The 22,674-nt window shown below is 56.9% G+C and overlaps 1 protein-coding gene across 4 annotated transcripts in view; it reads left to right on the plus strand.

The window, feature by feature from the left end:
* The window catches only part of GPRC5C (G protein-coupled receptor, class C, group 5, member C), a 14,983-nt gene extending 4,850 nt beyond the window's left edge, over nt 1-10,133 (plus strand). For 2 of the 4 annotated variants that reach the window (XM_012662398.1, XM_012662396.1), the window contains exons 2-5: nt 1,779-2,861; nt 4,851-4,945; nt 7,018-7,167; nt 8,787-10,133. In XM_012662398.1, the coding sequence (XP_012517852.1) occupies nt 1,811-2,861; nt 4,851-4,945; nt 7,018-7,167; nt 8,787-8,819 (1,329 nt within the window). In that variant the 5' untranslated portion in view covers nt 1,779-1,810 and the 3' untranslated portion in view covers nt 8,820-10,133. Of the gene's footprint in view, nt 1-1,778; nt 2,862-4,850; nt 4,946-7,017; nt 7,588-8,786 lie in introns of those variants that run through there. The other 2 variants (XM_012662399.1, XM_012662397.1) reach the window with 1 other exon arrangement.
* The last annotated feature ends 12,541 nt before the right edge of the window (nt 10,134-22,674 follow it).

The raw sequence follows: 22,674 nt of genomic DNA on the forward strand, positions 1-22,674 counted from the left end.
TTGAGATAGAGTCTCTCTCTGTCGCTTGGGCTAGAGTGCCCTGGCGTTAGCCTAGCTCACAGCAACCTCAAACTCTTGGGTTTAAGCCATCCTCCTGCTTCAGCCTCCTGAGTAGCTGGGACTGCAGATGCACTACCACGCCCAGCTAATTTTTTCTATTTTTAATAGAGGTGGGATCTGACTTTTACTCAGGCTCGTCTCGAACTCCTGAGCTCAAGCAGTCCTTCTGCCTCAGCTTCCCAGAGTGCTAGGATTACAGGCGTGAGCCACCACACCTGGCCAAGGATATCTTCAAGCACTTGAAAAATTGATCATCTTTATTATGTTAATTTCACTCAATTTTAGGAGTTTCATTTCCCCAGATTTAGTAAGTGTTCTTTTCACTTATCAATTATGGAGAGACAATTTCTATGACCTGAGATTTAGGATTGTAGTTTGACTATTAGAAATTAAGTAGCTAGGAATGGTGAAAAACAGTAAGGAGATAAAACTATATGCAAACAATCCCCCAACCCCCTCCCAAAAAAGGAGGAAGGAAGGTGGTGGGGAGGATAGTGAGTTAGATAATGCCATTCCTCTGCCTGCCACTAGGGGTCACTATCAGCCCAGGAAAGCTTGGTTGCTGTCTTTCTGGAGCGTTCCAAGAAAGAGGCAGAGTTATTTGAACCTGTGGGGTGAGTTAAATATGCAGTACCTGCATTTCACAGGATTTGGGGATTTATAACTTGCTTTTTAGAGCATTTAGATTTCCTGTGTTAGGTCTCCTCCAAATAAATTCAAAGCCTTTGATTGGAAAACTCACTGATTTGATCTTCAATTTCTCTTAACTTGCCACATCCGTTACCTCCACTTCACACAGGGAAATCCAGTTGGTATTGGGGGCAGGGTTTGGTTTTCACTGGCGGGATCTACAGCATTTGGTAGCACTACAGTGAGTAGATGGAGTAAAATGTTACCTTCCTGGTGTTAATAAAAGACATCTTTCTTGCCTTCTAATTACAATGTCTTAAAATCTTCCTTTAAAGAGTAATTCCTTTGGATTTTGCATTGTCCTTGCCTGGCTCTTGCTTTTAAAATGTTAATGTCTCATAGGAGAATTTTTGCATTAAGTCATTAATTAGCTGGGGAATTAGTTTATTTTGTCTTTGACTTCATCATCTGAGCTAGACAGAAAACTCTGGATTCTAAAGAGGAGACTTAGCACTAAAAGTAGGAAAATGAAGGGTAAAAAAGGGAGGTGGTGGGAGGGATGGGGAAAAAGTGGATAGATTCGACTCAGTTGTTCAACTCTCCCCATTGTTTTCTGACTGCAGGTTATGTCTGCCACAGGTGCTTGTTAAGTACTTGTTGAATGGATGAATGATTGAATGAACAAGGCCATGGACTTAGACATCACAGGGACAGAATTCAAGAGCACAGTTTCTGACAGGGCAGAGAGGAAGAGCTGAATGGGTGCTGTGCTTGGTTTAACTTGCTCACAAGCTCCCTCCCCCTCAACTCTAACTGCAAGAGCTCAGGGAATATTTGAACCCAAGTAGAGATGAGGGAACCAAAAATTCAGTGGCAGGTTCCCCTTTTCCATGGCTAGGAATAGGGGTGACAGATGGGCTTCATCTTACTTGCCTCTCTGGTAGTTGTTAAGAAGGATTCTGAAGCCCAGAGGGACTGTGTCATGATCACCTAGCACCATCTGCCCCGGTTCAGGATGGGGAGGCAGCGCCATGTATGTTGGAGTCTGGCCTTGGACTGATCTTGCCCCCTTCTCCCTCTGTCTCTAGGGACTCCGCTGGAGCCTGGCCTGGGTGCCAGGATGGCCACGCGTAAAGCCCTGCTGATGTGCCTAGGACTGCCTCTCTTCCTATTCCCAGGAGCCCAGGCCCAGAACCAGGCCCCACCTGGCTGCAGCCCAGACCTCAACCCCCTCTACTACAACCTGTGTGACCGCTCTGGGGCTTGGGGCATCATCTTGGAGGCAGTGGCTGGGGCGGGCATCGTCACCACGTTTGTGCTCACTATCATCCTCGTGGCCAGCCTCCCCTTTGTGCAGGACACCAAGAAGCGGAGCCTGCTGGGGACCCAGGTGTTCTTCCTGCTGGGGACCCTGGGCCTCTTCTGCCTCGTGTTTGCCTGCGTGGTGAAGCCCGACTTCTCCACCTGTGCCTCCCGGCGCTTCCTGTTTGGGGTCCTGTTCTCCATCTGCTTCTCCTGCCTGGTGGCCCACGTCTTTGCCCTCAACTTCTTGGCCCGGAAGAACCACGGGCCCCGGGGCTGGGTGGTCTTCACTGTGGCTCTGCTGCTGACCCTCGTGGAGGTCATCATCAACACGGAGTGGCTGATCCTCACCCTGGTCCGGGGAGGTGGCGAGGGCAGCCCTCCGGACAACAGCAGCGCCAGCTGGACGGCGGCCTCGCCCTGCGCCATTGCCAACATGGACTTCGTCATGGCGCTCATCTACGTCATGCTGCTGCTGCTGGGTGCCTTCCTGGGGGCTTGGCCCGCCCTGTGTGGCCGCTTCAAGCGCTGGCGCAAGCACGGCGTCTTCGTGCTGCTCACCACGGCCACCTCCATTGCCATCTGGGTGGTGTGGATCGTCATGTATACCTACGGCAACAAGCAGCGCAACAGTCCCACCTGGGATGACCCCACGCTGGCCATCGCCCTCGCCGCCAACGCCTGGGCCTTTGTCCTCTTCTATGTCATCCCCGAGGTCTCCCAGGTGACCAAGGCCAGCCCAGAGCAAAGCTACCAGGGGGACATGTACCCGACCCGGGGCGTGGGCTACGAGACCATCCTGAAAGAGCAGAAGGGGCAGAGCATGTTCGTGGAGAACAAGGCCTTTTCCATGGATGAGCCGGCCTCAGGTGGGTCTCGGGAGACACCCCTCGTGTGACCCCAGGTCCTTCCTGCGGGACAGGGAGCTAGTCTCTCAAGCAAAACCAAAGGTTCTTGAGGTTAGCTAAAGTTTTCTGCCTAACTGTCCCTAAATCCCATTTTTTAAAAGATTTTTTCCTATATTCATATAAGTCACACATATATTCTTATTGTGAAATTTTAAACATTACAGATAAGGAAAATTTCCCCCAGCTGCCTCCCCAGTCCTCTCCTGCCTCCCATCCTGTTCATCCCCAAACTGACCACTGCTGCCTGGTATAATGCCTCTGCGTGCCTCAGTTTCCTCATTTGTAAGACAGGGGTAATAACAGTGCCTATGAGGGCTCTTGTGAGGGTCAGTCAGTGCATGTGCCTGGCCCATGAAGAGCACTCTAGAAATGTTAGCTGTTGTGTGCATTACTGTTTTCACTGTTAATATTATCCTTCCAGAACTTGCTTTCCTATTATGTACATATCCAGAATCATCTTAGTTTCCTTTAAAAGGAAATCTTTTTCGGTTAATCTTTTTCTTTTTAATAAAGCACTTGTGGTGCCACATAGTGATCACATTTGTTACCTAAGGACCCCCTAGCATTTATTGAGCACCTACTGTGTGCCAGGCCCCATGCTGAGCCCCTTTCCGGTGTGCCCTGTTGCACGCACCTCACGTGCATTCTCAGCCCGCCGGCTGCAGCCCCTTCATCTGACATGGCTGGAAAGCTGGGGGCACGACCCCACAGCCCCGACCCTGCCACCAGACTCTGCTGATGCAGCTGCTTGGGGGCCTAAGACTTTCTTAGCCACCCAATCATCATGCCCCAGCTCTGGGTCCGCGGCAGGGAGGGCAGAAACGGAAGGAGTGGAGATTCCAGAGTCAGAGACATCCTGTCTCTTCACAAACTGCGGAATCCTCGTAACCCCTGCTCTGGGGAAAGACGTGACCCTTGTCCTGCTGGGCACTGGATCTTTGATCCGACCACCTGGGCTGAACGCTGACCCTACTCCAGGGTGGCCCCAGGCCACAGAGGGTGCGTAGGCGGGACAGGTGCCCCCCACCTGTGTATATCTGTTTGTCAGGGCCAAATAGTTCTCAGGCTTTGTCCTCTCATGGCAAACACTTCTACGGCAGTGAATTTTTACTTCTTTTCTTTTTTTTTTTCTAAATGGAAAAATCAATAGAGCGAGCCCAGCACTTAGGAGCCCCGTATAGGCTGTGGTCCCTCGGAGCTGCGGCCGCCAGCCCTGCAGGAGCCAGACATCCGCCGTGCCGCCCCCGCAGCAAGGCTGCTCCTGGCCCCGGGGCTTGGTCAGCAGTTTTCCTCAGCCACCCTGGGAGTGCCCAGCAGGGTGGAACACACTGGGAAACCAACACCCCAGAGGCACAGAGAAGTATTCCTGGAGCTGAAAATAGTTCTGGACACTTGCCAAGGGGCCACAGCCTGGGCCGTGCCCCAGTGTCCCTGGCGGGCTCTGGGCTGGTGTGTGGGGAAGGCATGAGCTCTGCCCTGTGAGGACGGGACAAGGCTCGGCCGAGGGGTCTCAGTGGTATTTATGGCAGTGCCTGGCAGCTGGCCCGCAGTGGTGGAGGCCAGAGCTGGAGGCTGGCCATCTTGGAAGGCGGCCGAAGGCCCATGTGCCCTCTTGGCCTCTGGCCCCGAGGGCGGATGGAGATGTGAAGGCTGCTGATGGAGCGTTTTTCTGCGCTGTTGGGGGTGGGGGCAGGGATCCCACACTGCAGGGAAACTGAGCCATGTTGTGTGCTCCCATGCATCTGGACAGAGGGGTGCTAGGCTTGGGGTCTCCAGATCCACAACCTCACCCCCAAGCCAGCTACTCCTGGGTTAGATATTACACCGGGGCCGGTGTGGCCCTGTCTTCCCTCTTCCCTGCCCCCAGGAGAGCCCTGCTTGGGTTGTGGGAGGTGGGAATGGAAGCCAAGAGCCCATAGATCCTCACACTGCTCCTGTTTTCCCTTGAAGCTAAGAGGCCGGTGTCGCCATACAGTGGGTACAATGGGCAGCTGCTGACCAGTGTGTACCAGCCCACCGAGATGGCCCTGATGCACAAAGGCCCGGTAAGTGGATCCCGCAGGGCCCTGTGACCCTGCTGGGGGCCACAGCCCAGCCTCAGCGGGCCCAGTGGAGGGGTCCATGGGCCAGTGCAGGGTTGGGATGGAGGTGGTAGGGAGAAGGCAGGCTGCCCCACCTGGTGCATCTACCTGGGGAACCCCAAGCCCCAGTTTTCAGCGCTCTTTTCCTGGACCTGATGTATCCATTGCCTTTAGCTACATTGCCGGGGGGCCTGCCCTGTGTCAGACTGGGGCCCGATGCCGTAGGGAATGCAGGATGAGCTCTCAGTAAGCTGCTGTGAGCTGCCAGCTTTACCCGAAAGAGCTTTGTCAAAGGAGGGTCTCAGCCAGGTGCTCCCACGGTGGGTGGGCCCCAAATGTGGCAGGTCTGGATAGGTATTTACTTGTCAACCACAGCTGTCCCAGGAGGGCCTCCGACTCCCCTCCCCCACCAGCAGGCAGCCAGTCTTGACCTCACACCTCCCCTGGGTTCAGAAACCAGATGCTCCATTAGCCAAGGGGGCGGGGGCGGGTGGGAACAGGAAGAAGGTGGGTTGGATTCTCCCTCACCCCATATATGTTCCTCCTCTCGGCTGGCAGTGGCTGTGGGGAGAGGTCAGTGACCCGTCTTGGCAGGATGCTGGGAACAGGAAGTGAGGAGGTCAGCGGGGTGGCGTTCTCATCCCCTCCCTGGACCTCTCTGTGAGCCTGAACTACTAGCCCCAGCTCCTTCCCTGTCCCTGAGCCTGAACCTGTGGCTGGAGCTGTGATGGGCAGAGGCTGCTGGCCGCCAGCCCTGGGGGAGAGGACGGCCACCAAAGCCTTTCCTCAGTAGCCGCCCTCACTGTTGTTTCCCCTCACTCCCCAGTGCCTGCGGGGTCCCGCTTCCTGGGGGGTGGGGGTGGTCTGTACTAACAGGGATATTTATATTTGATCTGACTGGTCCTCAGATCACCAGCATTAGCGTCACCTGGGAACTTGCTCAAAATGCAGAAATGGGGTGGGACCAGAGGTGGGGTGGAGCCAATGTGAGCATCCCTTCATGCTGTCACCTTGGTAGTTGACATCTGCCACCCCAGGCGTGACTACCCAATGCAGATCTGCAAACACTGCAAGTCAGAGCACCCTCCGGCCGCCCAGTTACCAGCCCCCTGCTGGAGGGGGCGGGGAGTGCTACAAGTGGGCATAACTTAACAAGGGGTCCAGGTGATACTGATGTACACCCAGGGCTAAGGCCACTGGTGTGGATTTTCCGGGGGCCACACGGGAGGAGGGAGTAGGAGGTCGCAAACAGGCGGGAGGACCACCTGGATCTGATTGGATCGAGGGCTGGTTTGGGGCCCTGGAGGTACAGAAGTTTGGTGGCAGCTCTCTCCCGTAGGGATGAGGCAGGTGGGGCCAGGAATTCACCTCCCCTCCAGGTAGGAGCTGGGACGGGTGCCTCAGGACCCTCCCCACCCACAGTCAGTGTCTCTTACCCACATAGCAGAAAGACCAGGTTCCAGGCAGAGAATTTGGATTTTAAGATTCCAAATCAAGCTGGCCAGCCTAGACGCTTAGCCAGAGATATGTGAGCCTGCCCAGGGCCTGACAGCAGGGTGTCCTTGGCCGGAACACCAGCATCTAGATGCTGCTGGGTGTTGTAGTGACCTTTGGTTTACCTGGGGAAAAATTCCGGGAGGAAGGAGCTGGGAGCTTTGCCAGACAGGCAGGACCAGTTGAGTGTGGCTTAAGGTTTGGCCTCCACTGGCCCTAAGGTTTCCCTAAGGAATTGGCAGCAAGAAGGGGCGTGAGAAGAGGACCCTCTCTATAAAGTGCCAGGACCACCTAAGGTGACCAGGGGCTCTGTTCCCATACCCAGAGGCAGGGTAAGATAAGGGCTTGAGGTCAGCCCCCATTTCCAGCAGTGGAGTCGGCCATCCTGGGCTGCTGCTGGGTCCCGGCCAGAGGGGCAGAGGGGCCGTGGAGAGGGAGCTGGCAGGCACACCCCTGCAGGAAGCAGAGTGTTTGTGCATCCGCCCTGGCGGAACCTGGCTCCCGAAGCCCCTGACTGTGAGACCGCCTGTCCTTCCTTCCAGTCCGAAGGAGCTTACGACATCATCCTCCCACGGGCCACAGCCAACAGCCAGGTGATGGGCAGTGCCAACTCGACTCTGCGGGCTGAAGACATGTACTCGGCCCAGAGCCACCAGGCAGCCACACCATCGAAAGACAGCAAGAACTCTCAGGTCTTTAGAAACCCCTACGTGTGGGACTGAGTCAGTGGCAGCCAGGAGACACAGGCGGATCTGGGGAGGGCCCTCAGGACCCGGCCTGGGCAAGGGACTCCCAGGCTCCCCCTCCCCCTTGCTGGCCCCGGGCAGCTTGTCCTCAGAGCCGTGAGGTCCTCCTTCTGCCAATGTCTGGGTGGGTGTCCTGGGTGCCCCCACCCACTACTCAGTGTTTGTGGAGTCTCCGGCTTCATGCCTGGGTCACCTCGGTGGTCATGCTCCGGCCAAACAGTGTTGTTCTTGGGGTGGTGGCCGGTCCGCACCTGCATTTGCTGGAGATTCCTGCAACCTCGGGAGACTTCACGGGCGCTTTGGGCCTGGATCTTGCTCCTCTGTGAGGATCAAGGGTGCCTAATAAACGTGTTTCTGCTTTATTAACTCTTGCTCTGGGATCGTGGTTTCCGAGGACCCTCTCCTCCCCCACGGCCTATAGCCGATGCCTCCTTCTCCTCCCTCCAACTCCAGTTCTCATTTAAAGCTGCTGCGGGACTTTTCTTCTGCGCCACCAAGCAGCCACTGCCCCTACCCAGCAAAGGGTTCCTCAGCGGATCCTCTGTCTGAGCTGCGTGTGGCCAGAACGAACGTCTGGGCTCCGCGGTGCCTGCCAGGCAGTCCCGCATCTGGGCTTGTCTGAAACCAGGCACCTTTCCTCTGGGGCCCCCTCCAGTGGCTGTGGGGACAGAACAGGGAAGGTAGGCCCACGAGCAGACAAATCCATGTGTACAGGAAGATGAACTAATTTCAGCTCCTTTGGGGGGACGGATAGTTAAGGTCCCCTGGGGGATGAGGTGAGAGCCATTCTGCTCCAGGCTACAGATCACGCTGTACAGTGAGGGGAAGGGAAGGGCCCAGAGTTGTTGACAAAGTGGGTTGACAGAGGTGGAAAGGGTCGGCCAGGTCCTGGTTGGTTTCATTCCTGGGTAGTAATTAAAGTGCCCACTGGCTCAGGACCTACGGCAAACAGAAGCCTCTCCTCGTAGGCTCATGTTAAGCCGGAGGAGGGCGGGAGTGGTATTCCCTTCCAGATGCAGAATCCCAGAATCATGCCACGTTAGGGTTAGACAGGGCCTTAGGGGTCATTATCTCCCCCTGCCTTTTCCAGGTAAGCAGGCTGACCCAGAGAGGTCTAGGTGGCCAGGCTAAGACCGGCCAGGTTGTCCCAAGACTTTGACATCCCAGCCTTTCTCCTTGGTCCACCCTGGAATGGCCAGGGCCGGGGGCTGCACTTTGGGCCGTGCGGATGAGACAGCAGTGTCCTGACCCCTGGACACTGGCTCAGGTCTTTGCGAGGGGGCTGCCAAGCCTGCCCTGGGAGCCTGCTCCTTCCAGGCTTGGGAACGTTTCTCCCCAGCTAGTCAGAAGCTATTTTCTGACACCAGTTGTAGTGGGAAAAAAATGTTTTTGTTGAGAGGGAGAGAAGAAAGGTTGCTGGACAAAAATAAAACTTCTCCCAGGCTTCGCCTTCTGTGTTCGGATTGCACCAGCCTCCTGGGGACCAAAACCCTTTCTTTTAGTAAAAGCCAGCACTTGGGCCCCAGGCGGTCCCCTTTGACTCTTGTTCTTTCTGGTTACTTTAGGCTCAGTGCCCGCAAAGTAAAACGAGATGGTAGAAGTCCTCTTCCCTGGACCGCACGTCACCCTGATGTCCTCAGTACTCTGTATCCAGGCTGGGCAGAGCCCAGCACCTCTCCCGTCCTTGTCACTGGAGCTGGGAGGGACTGGAGGCCACCGGCTGAAGCAGTGGACTGAGTGGGGCTCCTGTGAAGCCCTGAGTATGTGGCTGAGGCCTTAGGGCCACCCCCTTCCTGCCCAGCCCACCCTCATGGTCCCCCAGTGGCTGTGGCTGCAAGGAGCGGTCTGCAGACCCTAGCCTGCCTCCATCCCCCCCAGGACCACCCTGCCACCAAATCACAGCCCCTGTGTCCCCATGCCCAGCTCCTCCAGGTGGCCATCATCCCTCCTGGGAATGACAGGCCCCAGATGCCCCTGTCTTGACGCCGTGGACCTTCCTGGCCTCGCCATTTTTTGGTGTCCAGCATCAGCTTGTCCCCTCTGCACCCAGGTGGATCTCCTCCCCTGTGAGTCTTGGGAGCCAAGCCATGGCAGAAATTGGTCCTTGCCCTTCTCTTCAAGGCCTCTTGCCACCACTCGGGCTTTGGAAGGCCGTTGAGACAGGGGCAGAGCCCTGCCTGAGGCCTGGACACACACTCTCTCTCTTCGCAGTCTCTGGGTCCCAGATCTGAGTCCCTGGGGTACTTCGCTGGCGATCCCCTTTGCGCCATCACCCCGAGTCCTCCCCACCTTCCCACCAACCGTCCCACTGACAACCGGGGTTCCAGTCCTGCCTGATCTCTGCTCCCAGCCGCCCTCGCCGTCTGGGACCAGGACGCCTGCACTGTTCCCAGCCAGAGAAGCTATGTTCTTCCTTCAGCACTACCTCACGGACAGCCACGAAGGCGCTGGGGTCAGCGGGCACAGTGGCTCGGCACTGTTTATGTGCCCACAGACGTTCTCCCTGGGCCTTCTCCCTTGTCTGCTTCTGGTCTCCCAGCCGGTGCAGAAGGTGGCTCCTGGGGCAGGGGCAGTCAGCACTGAAGTACCTGCATCGCACAGGCTCTGGGCCAGCAGCAGGGGCTTGCTGTGGCCACCGGCTGTCTCTGGCCAGGGTCTGGGGGTCCCTTAGGAGACACGGAGTGGGGGTCCAGGCTGCATGCTCAGCGCCAGCCGGGAGTCCTACATCGGCTGAACTGGGGTCTAGGCCTCTCCCATGACTGAGACTTGCGGGCTGTGGGAGGCCCCTCAGGCAAGGGGGACCCAGGACTAAGACTGTGCTGTGTCCTGATGGGCAGACGAGCACGTTTCTACCTCATCTTGGGCAGCGGATCTTCTTGGGACACCTGGACGTGCTGCTGCTGCTTTCACCACCGGAGGAGGCTTTTTTGTACTTGGCCTTAGGACCTGCTTCAGAGGGTCCTGACGGTCACCTAGGGAAGGCAGGGGCGGGGGGGGGGAGTGGGGGCTTCTTGGGACCTGCATGATGCTGGCACCAAGGACAGAGATGGGCACAGCTCCAGGCTTGCAGGAAAGTGATCTCTGCAGCATCCTCTTGGCTGGGTTGGTCCTGCCCATGGGTAGCAGACAGAGCTGACTGACCCAAGGGGCCCCCCGTGTGCCCCTGGAGCTCAGTCCTCAGCCCAGCATCACCTCTGGGGGCCGAGGCGGAGGCTGAGGACAAGCAGCTCCCCAGTGCCACCCTCCTGGCCCCAGCAGCCTGCCTTTGTCACTGGAGTGTTTTTCCAAAGCTAAATTGGGTGAGCAGTCCCCGCAAAGTAGGACTGTGCTCCCAAGTGTGACCGCCCCCCACCCTCTATTGCACCGGTTGCTCAATTCCATGAATTATTTCTCCATCGTGGAAGGAAAGGGGAGCTCTGCGCACTTCACTGCTCTTCTCTAGCTTGGCGGCCCCAAGTCCCTTACAGTGAGTAGGACACCATTCCGCTTCTCTAGGTGATAATTTCAGAGTCCCTGGCAGCCCAGGCAGCCAGAGGGTGCAGCCCGCAGTGAACGTGGGTTTGAACCCGAGTCCTCCGGGGGTCTGCAGGGGAGGCTCGGGAGCAATGGGCTCCTAGATGATGCAGGTCTGCCTGGATTCAGGAGTGCCCAGTGGTGTTCCCTGCTCACTCTGGCCGCCGCCAGGCGCAGAAGATCTGTGTGGTGCTAGGAGGAGCGAGGCGCTTTCTCCGCGGTGGCGGAGCTGCACCGCAGCCTTGCACGGAAGGGAACTAGAATGAGCAAGAACCTGGTGCAGGGTCATCTTCATCCGGCCAACGCCTCGGCAAGTTTCCGCCCACCGCCGTCCAACCATGTAGCTCGAAGCAGAGTTTGGACTTCACAACCCCTCCGAATTAAATGACCGTATCCTCCGTTTGTGAGGGATTACTGCCACTGAGTTCCTGTGTGTTCGTGAAGATTTTTTCTGGGGTTTATTAATCTATATCTCCACCATCACCCGTGCCCAAACCCCTTGCCTTCTACGGTAGCAAAGGCTGTTTGACTCCAATTAACCTTATTCTTGGTTGGGGATTTCTCTTAAAGAGGAAAACCAGACTTTTAAAAAACACTGAGCTCTCAAGCAGCTGAGGCTAGAAACCAGTGACCCCCACCGGTGTGCAGGGGTGGGGCCGGGAGGGGGACGACCCTGTAGTAGCCTGCTGCCGCCTGGCGTGGCTGGTGGAGGCAGCCAGGACAGCCCAGTGGGTGGCATACTCAGGACACAGAAAGGCGAGCTGGTCGAAGCCTCCCGAGGAAGACCTGCCAAGCGCCACGCCCAGAAGGATCTCCGGCCCTGAGCGCATCAGCCCCTCAGCTCGCAGTGAGAGCGAGACAGGACCGAGCTTGAGTGACTTGGCCGTGGTGATGTAGCTTGGAAGGATCTGTCAGCCCCAACCCATCCTCACCAAGGCTAACCCTTTCCCTAGCCCCGGAGGACGTGCCAAGGTCAGGCACAGGTGCCGGCGACCAGACTTTGTTTCCTGTCTGCTGACTCCACTCCGGGCTCTCCAGGAAGCTGCAGCCCTGATCGCAGCAGCCACATGAATTATTTAGCATCTGCGCCAGCACGCCGCGCTCTGACCTCATCCTCCTTGAGGGAAGGTTGCTGATCTGCAGAGGCTGGGTGGCAGGTCCCTCTGGGGTACAGCAGACTGAGAGAGGGACACCAGTGCCCTCAGGGGAGGAGGTGGGGCCCTCCAAGCAGGAGACAGCTTTGCAGAGCAGAGAGAGTGTGACTCAGGAATCAGGACCACGGGTTCAGATCCTGGCCATTACAGCTCTACGACCTTGGGCAGCACCCTTGACCTTCCCTCAGTCTCCTGATCTGAAAAATGGGGCTCCCAATACACTGGCCTCATGTTTGGCATTCTGGCCCCTCCAGGTCACCCCCATGAAAGTCATAGCCAAGGCGGAGCATCCAGGCACCAGCCGTCCAGTGCTCCCTGCCCAGCCGAGCTGGGCTCCCGGCCAGATTCCACCGTTCGCCGCCCACCCTCCCAGTCCTGTGTTGTGCCTTAGACACTGGGTCCCCAGAATGGGTGACGTGGCGGGTTGCCGGGTTTGGAGGGGGCTGCTAAGGAGGGAAACAGCCCCGCTGCAGTGCCCCGGCTGGCAGGGGAGAAGGGCTAACAGGGCGCAGGTGGGTCCGCAGGGCGTGCTGGGAGTCCGACAAGCCCAGCTGAAGAGCTGGGGTCTCGGAGCCGAGCTGCTTTCAGACTGTCGCAAAGGCCTCCTGGGCACCCGCTCCTGGGCTGGAGATGGGCAAGACCTGGCCCCCGCTTTTGCCAGGTGAGACCGAGGGCCGAGGTGGGAGTGCTCGTGGTGGGTTCAGCCGGTGTGTGTTGGCATTAAGCAGGCAGCCGCCTTCCGCGAGCTTCCTTCCCCCATCCGCTCCTGTCCGACACGGCACCCTCAGGCCCGGGCCGGGCTCCACTGGCTCTGCGGCCTTGGGCAGGTCCCTGTCCCTCCCTCAGTTTCTTCATCTGTAAAGTGGACCCCACTTTATAAGAGCAAGACCCTGTCTCTACTAAAATTAGAAAAAATTAGGCGGGGAACTAAAAATAGAAACAAAAAATGAGCTGGGTGTGGCGGCGTGCACCTGTAGTCCCAGCTAATTGGGAGGCTGAGGAGGAGGATCGCTTGAGCCCAGGAGTTCGAGACCAGCCTGAGCAAGAGCGAGACTCCATCTCTACTAAAGACAGAAAAATTAGCCAGGCGTCGAGGTGTGTGCCTGTAGTCCCAGCTACTCAGGAGGCTGAGGCAGGAGGATCGCTTGAGTCCAGGAGTTTGAGGTTGCTGTGAGCTAGGCTGACGCCACTGCACTCTAGCCTGGGCAACAGAGTGAGACTCTGTCTGAAAAAAAAATAGTAAATTACATATTTTTAAAAAATTCTTCTGAAAAAAGGAAAAGGGGCCCAGGGTGTAGCAGCGGTTCCCCCAGCAGCCTGCAGCGTCCTGCGTGTCCTTGCCCCAACTTCACAGGAGCCAGGCTGAGCAGCCCGGTCACCCTCTCACACCTCATCTCTCCCTCCAACGACGACCACGCAGCTTTCACCCCGCCTAGGCTTTCCGGTTCCTTCTCCCCTCGGGAGGGTTTCTGAGGAGGCTGAGGGTGGAGGGCTGAGGGTGGAGGGCCTGGGAGGGGGTTGTGTTCATATCATGTTTGTGACATGGGGCCCCCACCCTCCGCCCCAACCTTGCTAAATAATTCTGAGAAGACCGAATTAGATTTACATCGAGGGGACAGATTGGTATGCTGTCACCATTTGCTATTTCTCCGTGTGTAGTTCATCTTTACAAAACATGTGTGTCCACAGGACTTACGATCACAGACGTGGGAATGGCATTTGGTCATTAATTCACTCATTCACCAGCTCTTCATCAACATTTATCAGACTGTTCCCTGCCATTCTCCTAATTGCCATCAGTGCCCACACTGATCGCTCTCCTAGCACCCAAGTCTGTCTGGCACACAATTTTACCTTCTCAGATCTGAGAATCCTATCGCCCCAAGTCACTGCAGCCAGGTGTCTGCAAGGAGGAGCCACAGGTGCAAATTCTACAGCTACTTTATCGTATCTGTAGATGCTGGTTATACTCTTGGGTCTGCAAGGGCAAAGTTGCCCCCATGGCATATATGACTCAATGCACCCGTATGGGGATGAGGCTTGCTTCATGGGGACTCTGTTGGTCACCTGGGAAAGGCTGTGTCCCGGTTGGAAAGTGGAGCCAAGAGGACAGCTTAGGTTGGGATGGGGACCTACTCCTTAGGCATTATCGAGATGGTCAGGAGGGGAGTTTCTGAGTCATTAGAAAGTATGTTCCCGGTGGGGACCAGGGGGTACGGAGCCTGGTATATTCATTTGCTAAGGCTGCCCAACAAAGTACCACAGACTGGGATGGGCACGGTGGCTCATGCCTGCAGTCCCAGCACATTGGGAGGCTGAGGCAGGAGGATCACTTGAGCCCAGGAGTTCGAGACCAGCCTGGGCAATATAGCGGAAAACTTGTCTCTACCAAAAAAAAAAAAAAAATTAGTCGATCAGTGTAGTGGCACCTGTAGCCCCAGCTACTCAGGAGGCTGAGGCAGGAGGACCGCTTCAGCCCAGGAGTTCAAGGCTGCAGTGAGCTATGACCATACAACTGCACTCCAGACTGGATGACAGAGCAACGCTCTGTTTCTCAAGAGAAAAAAAAAGGACCACGGACTGGGTGATTTAAATAATGGAAAATTATCATGTCATAGTTCTGGAGGTTGGAAGTCCAAAATCAAGGTGTCAGCAGGTTGGTTCCTGCCGAGCTCTGTGAGGAAAGGACCTGCTCTAGGCCTCTCTCCTTGGCTTGTGGAGGGCGTCTTCTCCCTGTATCTTCACTTTGTCTTCCCTGTTCGCACCTCTTTCTGTCCAAATTTCTTTTTCATAAGGATGCCCATCGTGTTGGATTAGGGCCCAACATGATGACCGCATTTTTCCTCTGCAATGACCCTATCCCCAAATAAGGTCTCATTCTGGGGCTGTGGGGGTTAGAACTTCAACACGTGAATCTTGGGGCAGGGGCTGGAGGTGGACATAATTCAAGCTGCCACACCGGGCCAGAGTGGTGGAGGAAGTCGTAGGGGCAGTGGGCCCGTGGATCAAGCAAGTACCTGAGGCGGCTGAGGAACGGGCTGGCCCTAGGAAGAGGCTGTCGTTCCATCTCAAACATCCCCGTGCACTTGGTTCCCTCTGGTGACAGGGACATCCCTACGGGTGGCTGTGACCCTCCTGTACCACCATGCTGAGACTTGTCCTCCTCCAGGAGAGCAGATAGGATGTATAAGCGGAGACAGTTATCTATTGTCCTTAAGCCAAGGACACTTCCCAGATAAGGGCTATGCGGATCTGGGTCGAGGGAGGTCCTGGCAGTGAGCAAACCCGAGTGTAAGTTCTGCTTAGAAAGTGCACTTCCTTGTTTTTCACGTCTCAATAAAAGAATAGGAAAGAAACTGCCCCTCAGCATCCCACATGAGGTAAGAGGGCTGTAGTTGGATGTCGCAGTGGGCCCACAGTCGCCTCCTAGAAAAGCCATAAAAGCCTCGGACCTCTCCCCACCTGTAAGTGCCAGCCGGGCCCTGGGAGCGAGCGGCACCAGCAGTAGAAGAATTCCGTCTTTGGTTGAAGAATTTCATCTTCGGGCAGGACCCTGCGGGCAACACCCGCGTGTAGTCCCCTATTCCGACCAGAGGCATGAGGTAGAGTGAGCCCCTCTGACCCTTTCCAGATGCTGGGATCATAAAGGAAGTTCAACCCTGCGCCGGGGGAAGAGAGACATCCCAACAGCCCCAGCGTGCGAGGCACTAGGGACAATGATTTTATAATAAAAGGGCCATCCCAACAGTGGACGGGGCAGCCTTTCTGATCAGAACAGGCAGGGCTCCCAGGGGCCAGCAGGGAAAGGATAGTCAGGGGACAGAGGCAGGACTTGGTGGGCTTGGAGCGACTGCCCCTCGGGTCTGGAGGAATCTCGTGTTAGTTTCATGCCGGCCGGGGAAGTTCTGGGTTTTATCTTCTTAGGGTTGTAAGTTTCCTTCTGGGCTCCTTCTTTGAAATTGCAAACCCTGAAATCCTTTCCCTCCGGGTATAACTCCTTCACCTCCACCGTCCCTCACTCTGGATTTACTCCCCTCACTGGGATCCCCCATCTCCCAGCACCCAGAGGGCACTGTGTAAACAGGGGTGCGGCAGCCACAGCCTTAGCAGTGGCCAACAGGAGGCCCAGGCTACCACCGCCTCCTGCTGGAAGGATTGCAGCAGCCTCCTTGCTTCCTCCCTTACCCCGCCCCCATCAGTCTATTCCTAACGCAGCTTTGGAAGAATCCAGATTGCCGTAACACTTAGATATCTTCCTGTTGCTCAGGCGATGCTTTAACTAATGTTTCTGATCCTCGAAGTTGCAAAGGCACAGTGAGTGCCACGTTAAATTCTCCGCTTGGACTCCAGGGCCCTCCTTGTGAATGGGGCACTCACCCTAATGCCCCAGACCTCCAGGAACCCGAGAGCGATCCGGAGATCCTTTAGGGGAAGCCGGGGAGCTGCCAATCTTTATACCCCGTGCAGGCACCAGCGGGCCCTTTAGCTCACTCCCACCGAGTCATTTCATCCAACACTGATCTATGATTTGCCTACCCTGCGCCATGCACAGCTCTGTCCCGTCCTACCCTATGCTAACCTACCCCACCCCATCCGCCACTACTGAGCACCAGCAAAGTGCCAGGTCTCCGCATAACTCCTGTGCGGTAGGGTTTCCCACGCTTGTACGATTGCAGGAATCATCTGGAGGGGTTTGTTAGAATGACCGATTCCCAGGCCCCAGCCCGAGAGAACGCTGATTCAGTCAGTCTGAGGCCGGCCCCAGAATCTGTTTTCTTACCCAAGACCCCTGTTGTTTGTCACTGTCAGCAGAGCTCCGGACCCTCTGCCGTAGGGGAGACAGAGACAGGTTAATACCGTCCCCAGCCCTGACCTCACCGTCCTGTGAGGGCTGCCTGGGGGGTCAGGAGAAGGAGCTGAGTGATCGAGTGACCAGACGGCTTCTCCATGATCCTTTCCTCACTTTTTTGGTGGGGAGACTGTGGTGGGAGGTGAGGGGTGTGCAGGAGGGAAGAGTTGGACAACCCAAAGCTGTGGTCCCCCAACACCCCCGTGACTGAGGGTCCATTTGGGGACAGGCCAGACATTTTCCTGTATTTTCCAAGGGCTGCGTCCAGCCTCCCCCCAGAACTCCTCAAGAGTGACAGAGATCAAGTGGGCTGAGAAGGAGGGCGCAGGGGTGGGGTCCAGGACCCCCAGGCCACTTGTCCGTGCCATTTTCCTGTGTCTGATAGAAGGGTCCCCTCCTTACCCGGCCGCTGGGGTGTCTGCCCTGACTTCAGTAGCAATTCTCACCTTTTAAGGCAATGCTTTGTTTTCCCGTCTTTGTTTACGTGTTTCCCATTAAACCACGAACTCCTGGAAAGGAGATATTGTGGTATTTTTATCTTCATGTCCCCATCTTTGGGCCCAGTGCCTGGCGCAACAGAGGCAGCCATTAAACAGTTGTCGTGCAGACGCTGCCACCTGTGCACCGAGCGCCCCCTGGTGGGGCCACGGAGTATGGCGGGGTCGTAAGCCTTGGCGGGACCTGGGGGGGACTCGTCCTGGGCCCAAGTGCGAGGTCGAGCTCGGGTCGGGTAAGGGTCCCTGCACAAGGTCTGGTGGGGACAGGGGCCGGGGGAAAGGCTTTGAAAGATGTGGCTCTTGTAGGATAATGAAGGGCAGGTGGGAAAGGGAGCTGGGGACACTCAGTGTGCAGAAGGAAGAGGAGGGAAGCAGGAAGGGAGGAGGCTGCGCTGGCAGACAAGGGAGCGAGAGGGATCCAGAGATTCTTTAGGGGAAGCCGGGAAGCTGCCAATCTTCATACCCCATGCAGGCACCAACGGGCCCTTTAGCTCACTCCCACCGAGCTCTTTGGATAGGTGAGACGAGGCCTGAGCTGCAGCCCACTGTGTTGTCCTCGCTGTGAGCAAGGCCACAGTGGTAACATAACAACAGAGATCACAGCCCCAAACCCTCTCGGCACGTGGACACAGGGAGTGGTGCCAGCGTTATTTCCGTTTTGCAGGTGGAGAAGCTGAGGCTCAGAGAGGTTAGTAACTCAGCCAAGGTCACACAGCTTATCAGAGGCCGGGCTGGGATTCAAAGCTGGGCAGTGAGACCCAGAGTCCATGCTCTCAATCATTCTCGGCATTTGTTCATTCATTCATTCCGTCACTCATTCATTTTCAGAGCCTATGCTCTAGGCCTGATCCGGGAGGAGGCTGGGACTAGTCACGGCAAGTCCTCCCCGCAGGGACCTCTTCCTCCTCCTCGGAGGGTTTTGGCCATCCCAGGGTCAGACAGTATCTTCTTGAATTAGAATCGCCAGCGGGCTCCCTCAGGCCCCTCCTAAGCACTGTCCAGGGTCCAAAACCTCCTTCCTCCCCCTGAGCACTCACCCCTCCTCCCTCTTCCTCAGGCCGTGGGTACCCTGCCAGGGCTCCCCGCAATTGTGTAAGAATCTCGAGGTGCAGTTGGGTGGGGATAAAGGGGAAGGAGGTTGGGGAGGTGGCCCAGGTTCGAGACCCCTGCCAGTGTCCTGTAATGCAACGCGGTCAGCGGGAAGCTGTGTCTGGGTTACGTCTCTTTCTGCTCCACCCTAGACCCTCCCCGCCCAGGGCCCTGCTGTTTCTCCTACATTCTGAACCCCCATATACATTCTCACCCCCAAAACAACCCACAGTAAACATTGACCCTCCAATTCTCTAGGCGCTGGAGACCTCGGCATTATTTAAGGTCACAACCATGAGTCCTTTCCGCAAAACACGTTTGGAAAGATGTTGCTGTCCGCTGGGTGCCTTGGGGTGCTGTGCCTTGACCCCAGGGCCTTAGGTGAAGAACTTGACCTTGCTGGGAGAAGAGGGCCGAGAGGCGTGCGACCCCGTGTCCCTGTCTTTGCCTTCTCAGTCCCAGAGGCAAGGCAGGTGTTCCCCAACCCCCCCACCTGCAGCCCAGCCCCTCCCCTTCTCTGGAACAGCTGATGGAGGCAGGAAGTGGAGCGATGGCCTGCTCACCCTGACAGTCGGCCTCAGGGCACTGGGAGTCCCCCGGGGTGTCATCAGCTGCCAGTTGGGGCGGGAGAGCCCCAGAGGCCGAGCTGTGATGCCCCTGTCTCTCCTGGTCAGAGGGCAGGGCACTGTCCTGTCTCCTCCTCTGTGACTTCTGTCTGCCTCTTTCACCGTCTCCTCTCCCCCTGGGGGGCAGCCTGTCCCCCTAAAGCCCCAAGCTCCTCTTCCCAAGGGGCTGGAGGCTTCCTCCCGTCCCGGTCCACCAGCTAGGAGTTCTGGAAAGATCATACACCCGGCTTTAGTGTACAGAAGCCTCTCCACTTTCCCACTTGCAGAGATAGGAGCTGCCCAAGAAAGCCGGCAGTTCTGGCAGCCACCAATAGATGGTGACAAGCTGCTTGTGGCTGGCCAGTCCAGACTTGACTTGGGTTCTCTTTCTCTCTTTTTGAGACAGCCACAGAAACTGTGATTGACCTGGGTCCTCTATCGGGCACAGCCTACGCTCCTAGGCTGCAGGAGCCGACTGCCTGGTCTGATCCTCTGGTTCCTGCCACCTTGGGAGTTAGGGCCCAGGACTGTGGGACCCCTCGAGCACTGCCCGACCACCTACCTGCTCCAGGACTAAGTTTGACCACCCCGGCTCCACCGCGACCAGTCCCTGTTTCCTCCCCTTCCTGCCACCCTGAGTCTTCAGGCTGTGACGTGTCCCCTCCGGGCCAACCAGACATGGGACAGACAGGCAGGGCTGGGCCAGGATGGAGCCGCCGGGTGCAGAAGGTGCTGGGGCTCAGGGCGCAGTGGAGCCAGGCGGGAAAGTGTCGGGCACGCTGGAGTCAGGCCAGACTCTGTTGACAAGCGGCACCTACACACGGCACTCGATTCCTCACTCCCTGGAGAGGTGGACACCCCCATTCCCTCTACTGGAAGTTTCTAACTACTTTGGTACCTCTTCCCTCTCACTTACAGGAAGGAGGCAGTACTAACACCTGGTCAGTGGCAGGAAGGGCCTACGGGGGGCGGGACAGCTGAGGGGATAGGAAGAAACAAGGAGAAAGGTGAGCTGCGGACCCCCAGGGAGTCACAGCACGGTGGATGGGAGTTGGGGTCTAACGGGTTTAGCACGGATAGACGTGGTTCTCACAGGTGAAGAATCTTGTCTCTCCGAGTTGTGAGGCGTAGAGATTCACAGGTGTACGTGGTGGGAGTTCAACAAGCATCTGTTTCACTTTTTTTCTTTTTTTGAGACAGGGTCTCACTCTGTCACCCGGGCTAAGGTACAGTAGTGTCATCATGCTCGCTGCAACCTCACACTCCTGGGTTCAAACGATTCTCCTGCCTCAGCCTCTCAAGTACCTGGGACTATAGGTGTGCACCACCACTCCCGGCTAATTGTTTTATTTTTTGGTAGAGACAGGGTCTTGCTGTGGCTCAGGCTGGTCTGGAACTCCTGGCCTCAAGCGATCCTCCCGCCTCGGCCGCCCAGAGTGCTAGGATGACAGGCGTGAGCCACTGCGCCCGGCCTGACAAGCATCTTAAAACATCCTTGAGGGTCGCACAAGCGCATTCACATGGCTGATCTCATTTCAGGCCTCCCAGCACCCCTCCCAGTGGCGGGGCGGGCCCTGGTGCTTGCTGTGTTCCTGTTTCACAGAGCAGGACCCCCATGCAGCTCAGGGCTCTGACCTTCCCCTCTGAGCTTCCCATTGTCACAGTCAGGGGGCTTCCGGGAGCCAGCTGCCCCTCGCCTGCCTCGCGCCCCAGCCCTGCTCTGTGGAGGGATCCCTGGTAACTACATGGGACGCAGCAGAGACACGGGAGGGCCCTGCGGGCCGAGGCGGCCCCATCACCGCCGTTCCTGTGTGCCCCTGGGGATGGGAGTGGGGTCAGTGCTGCGCTGATCCCAGGTGTGCAGACCACTGGCCTCTGCTTGAACCTATTTCGGGTTGACGTTTAGCCGAACTTAGGTGAAGTACACAAATCTTCAGTGCTCAGGGTGCCCCGGCGTGTCGGGCCCGGTCCCAGTCCTGGCTCCCCTCCCCAAGGTGGAGAAATTACCTCCAGGCCCAGGGGCCTGTGATTGCGGCCAGGGCCTGGGTGGAGCAGTGGCTTTGTGGGCAGCCAGCCTCGGAGGACACTGAGGGCTCCCAGGCCTCTGGCTGTGCCCACCACACGTCTGCCTGCAGCTTCCTCTTCCTCTCCATCTTGGCCACAGCACACCGGGGTCCAAGCAGGTTACGAGCCAGCATGACCAGCCGGGGCAACTGTGGTCCTGGGGCCGTGAGACCCACTGGAGCACGGGCGGCTCAGGCTGCCTCAGCCCCTGGCTAGGGGAGCTGCCCCAGAGATAGCAGCGGGAGGGTGGGGCGTGGGCAGTCGCGGGTTGTGTACACCAAACCACAGCAGAAGCACCTGGCAGGTGGGTGCTCAAAGGAGATCAGTCATCTTCCCACTGGGGGTGGCACAGCCCGGCCTCCTGCTGCTCAGCCTGGGGGCCCAGCCTCTGGGCCACACCTGAGTGGCACCCACGGGGCAAGGCCCTCCCTGGGGTCGGCTTCGAGCTCAGGGGAGGAAGAGGCAGAGTGCATGGGGAGCTGCTGACCGCCCCAGTGGGAGGGCGGCTCTGAGATTATGCTGCTGGGAGGCCTCACAGCTCATCCGCTCCTCAAATCTTTTCTGGGGACCCTGCATTTGGCAGAACTCGATGCTGCTGAAGCCCCCCACCCCCACGCCACCACCAGCACCCCTCACTGGGCTCTGAGCACGGGCATCTGCACAGGAGAGAGGCCCCACACTGGATGACGGGTTTCGTGGCTGCTGCAAGACCCCCCAGGAAAGGGGCTCAGCCCTGGGGCCCTCGACTCACTTAACCCTGCATCATGTCCAATGATGGCATCAGGAAGCAGCAGAACATGCCACTTCCTTAATTCTCTGACGTCATGTGGTCATTTTGCATCGTTTTGTCTTTTCTTTCCAGTTTGTGGCCAGGGTGGGGTGAGTAGGATGGGTGTGGCAGGGACCTAGTCCCCTGACCCCTTCCTCTTTGTGGCAGGTAGGGTGTTTCTCTATGTTCCTAAGGAGAATCGCGTCCCATAGAGTATTTGTAATTCACACATCTTCCTACTGAATCCAGTTTTCCTGATGTCTTTCATTGAAAGTAGAGATGTATCCCCATGCGAGAAGGCTGGCCTGAAGACATCAAGAAATACCTCGCATTTGAGTATTTGTATAATCATTATACTATTTATTCCCACACATGAACTATTACCATTGACGTTTTACAGAAGCCACAGGCTTTGCTCAAGGTCACTCGGTGCTAAGTGGATGAGCCGCAGCAGCACCTAACCTTCCGCTTCCCTGCCTGGCCCGGGCATCCGAGACTGCGGCAAGGCCTTTTGGATCATGGTCGAATGGAAAAGTAATTTCTGGGAAGCTTTACCATGATCGGAGCACACAAACCACCAAATGTGACACCTCTCCTACATTTTCATGTTCAGCTCAACAATGTCAAGATCCGAAGTGTCTTGGATCTTAATGAGCTTCAGCTCATCTGTGACTGCATCGTCATAGAAATTCCTCCGCTGTCTGCCAGCCTCTGTCCTTGCGTCTTCCAGCAGCAGAACCGGCGAGTCTTCTTGGCTTCCCAGCTCTCCCGAGCAAGGTGCTCCTGTGTCCAGAAGGAAGGAGGAAAATGAAAATCCCAAAAGCGGCGGCCGGGAAGGGCATTCCTGGGACCCCGTGGCCAGTGCAGGGCTCTCTGCAGTGGACGCTCTGAGTTTAATGACTGCAGGTTCCCA

This window comes from Propithecus coquereli, unplaced genomic scaffold, assembly GCF_000956105.1.
Source record: "Propithecus coquereli isolate 6110/MARCELLA unplaced genomic scaffold, Pcoq_1.0 Scaffold76, whole genome shotgun sequence".
In the NCBI taxonomy this organism is placed as follows: domain Eukaryota; kingdom Metazoa; phylum Chordata; class Mammalia; order Primates; family Indriidae; genus Propithecus; species Propithecus coquereli.